Here is a 2,861-nt window from a genome sequence, read left to right as displayed (position 1 = left end):
CACCCTTAGCTGGGAGATAGAATGAATCCACTGACATACTGCTCTCCTTATAGTCCTGGCTCTTTACACAGAGAATAGGGTCAAGATGTCCCAATCCTCCCCCTTTCAGCAGGGGTCTATCAGTGGACACTTATCAGAGCAATATCCTAAGGTAGCAATAAAATAAATACGAATATGTGTCATATCCAACTTTTTATCCTCTTATCTGGCCTCCATATCTGCAAGTTAGGTGAGAGCATACACAAAACTGGAATCACATAAATATTTCTTATGATAATTAGCACACTCAACCTTGCTTCAAATAGAATAACACATATAGGATGGAATTCAATTGGCCACATTACTGTAAAAAGTAATGCGCACTATTACCGTTATTGCAGTAATAATTCGCTTAAATACCGTTATTATGGTAGTTTCAAATCCGGCTTTTTGCTGGGCTAAATTTTCCATAATAATGTTAGTAGGATGACACTGTTATGTTTGTTACGGAAACCAGCTATACAAAGAGTATCCTGTGATAGACATGACCTGTGAATGACCTGGCATTGTGTGCTAGCACTGTTCTGCTGAAAGGATGAGGAGGAAGATGATGAACAATGATGTGTGTAAAGCTTGCTACAATCCCTATGAAACATAGTGGCAGAGCACTGCCTGGTTGGGTGGTCATTTTAGACAAGTAGATAGACAAAGGTGGGCTGCACCTAGAAGAAATATAGTGAAAGACCAGGCATGCTATAGTTTTAACATTAGACAGCATCCATCATAGAAAGTGATAGGCAGTGAAAAGCAGAGGTTATTAGACAGACAGCTGTATCAGTACATTTCAACAAGTAGATAAACGAAGGTGGGCTGTACCCAGAAGAAAGTGTTGAAAGAAAGACCACGCACTCTATATTTTTAATGTTAAACAACATGTCTCATGGAAAGTGAAGAGGCAACAGTCAGAACTCATTAGACAGACATCGGTGGCATCAATAAACCCACTCATCCATATGTTAAAAAGGACATGCACATAATAAAATCAAGCACCTCATCGACAGGGACTGACACTTGTGTGGTTAAATTGCTTGATTTGTTTGTGCTCCCACAAAACCAAACCTTTTGGTTGTTGGCTGTTGAACTGAAATATAGATAGGGATTTTAACAATTTATTAATGGACATTTGGCTAACAGTGGTCATCTTTCTCAATGGTGATGTCATCATCCTCATCACAGATGTCTAGATCAATTACATTTTCATTTTACAAAAAAACTACACAATGTACCAGTAATGTGACTAGTACCGCTTGTTCACATATCTTTAAGTGGATAGTCGGTGCGATGACATTTTCTAGGGACTTATAGATGGTTGTAGTGAGCCGCGCTCAAACCCCAAAACCCACTAGTGTAGTGCAGCAACACATAGATGTCAAGGTATCACTCCTTGGGATAGTATATATAGACAAGTTTTCATATAGAACTGCGGTCACACCACACTTGATATTATAAATGAAAGACTAATATGGTAGGTGTTCACGGTTAAATTCAAAATGTCCAAACACTAGTTTTGAATTAGGGTGTAGTACTGTTGGAATATCCAGTATCGTAGCAATGATAGACCAACATTAGACTTTATGGTGCTATTTACTTCTGCCAGTTGGGACTAAATAACACTATTTGAGGAGCTATCTTTGTGACTCAAGTATTTTAATGTATGCTTTCTTTATTATCAGAGTCATATTTATTGATGCCAACTGTTTATTTTAGATGATACATTATCTTACCAATTCTATATATGTTATTTATTTATTGGCTTGTGCAATAATTGTTATATACTGTGCACTTTATAGTTTTAATAGTTTAGTATAATAAAATTGTGTTTTATCTTTATATCAGAGTCATTTACATAATATAAGACAACATTTTAACCGCTAACATCTACCATATTAGTATTTCATTTATAGTATCAAGTGTGGTGTGAGCGCAGTACTATATGAAAATGTTCTAGGGACTGAATTTACCTCCAGGTTATCTGTTTCCTCATTGTATTGTTGATGTATATAATCACGTTGTCAGGAAATCTACTACTGATCATTGTGGTGAGGAGCAACCCAAAATTACACAGTCCCATGTACTTTTTCCTGTGTAACCTCTCTATCATTGACATAGGTTTCTCTTCTTCCATAGTTCCCATAATCCTAATAAACACCCTAGCCAAAGACAGAAGTATTTCCCTGTTAGGATGTGCAGCCCAGATGTTCTTGTCTTTAGCACTAGGGGTAACAGAATGCATGATACTAGCTGTCATGTCTTATGATAGATTTGCTGCCATATGTAGACCGTTGCACTACAACAACATCATGAACAAGACAATGTGTTTTTATTTAGCTGTCATTCCATGGAGTGTTGGCTTCATAAACTCTTTCATTCAGGTGCCCCTCACATTCCAACTGCCATTCTGCAGGTCCCACCATGTCAACCACTTCCTCTGTGAGGTTCCTCCATTCCTACGAATGTCCTGCAGAGATACTTGGCTCAATGAGACATCAATTTATATCTCTGCAGCGATTATTCCTATGTGTTCTTTCTCCTTGACTCTAGTTTCATATGTCCATATTATCGCCACCATCATGAAAAACCATTACTCCCAAGGGAGGCATAAAGCTTTCTCCACTTGTGCCTCGCACCTTAATGTTGTCACTCTCTATTATGGTACAATTACGTTCATGTATCTACGACCCCACTCCACTAACTCTCATGAAACAGATAAGGTTGTATCTATTCTCTATACAGCAGTGACTCCAATGCTGAATCTCTTCTTATACAGTATGAGGAATAAGGATGTGAAAGACACCATAATTAATCATATAAGTAGGCAATAA

At 37.6% G+C, this 2,861-nt stretch overlaps 1 protein-coding gene across 1 annotated transcript; it reads left to right on the top strand.

The window, feature by feature from the left end:
• Positions 1-2,033: 2,033 nt before the first annotated feature.
• LOC142108868 (olfactory receptor 2F1-like) lies at positions 2,034-2,861 on the top strand. The gene has a single exon (XM_075192805.1). It carries the CDS (start codon positions 2,034-2,036, stop codon positions 2,859-2,861), a length of 828 nt encoding a protein of 275 aa, XP_075048906.1.

The sequence above is a fragment of the Mixophyes fleayi genome, chromosome 12, assembly GCF_038048845.1.
Source record: "Mixophyes fleayi isolate aMixFle1 chromosome 12, aMixFle1.hap1, whole genome shotgun sequence".
Taxonomy (NCBI): Eukaryota; Metazoa; Chordata; class Amphibia; order Anura; family Limnodynastidae; genus Mixophyes; species Mixophyes fleayi.
The sequence above is the reverse complement of the archived record's forward strand: the minus strand, read 5'-3'. Positions and strand labels throughout refer to the sequence as shown.

Bases quoted from the DNA above. Each gene is read 5' to 3' on its own strand.
- LOC142108868 (XM_075192805.1), top strand. From the start codon at position 2,034: ATGTATATAATCACGTTGTCAGGAAATCTACTACTGATCATTGTGGTG.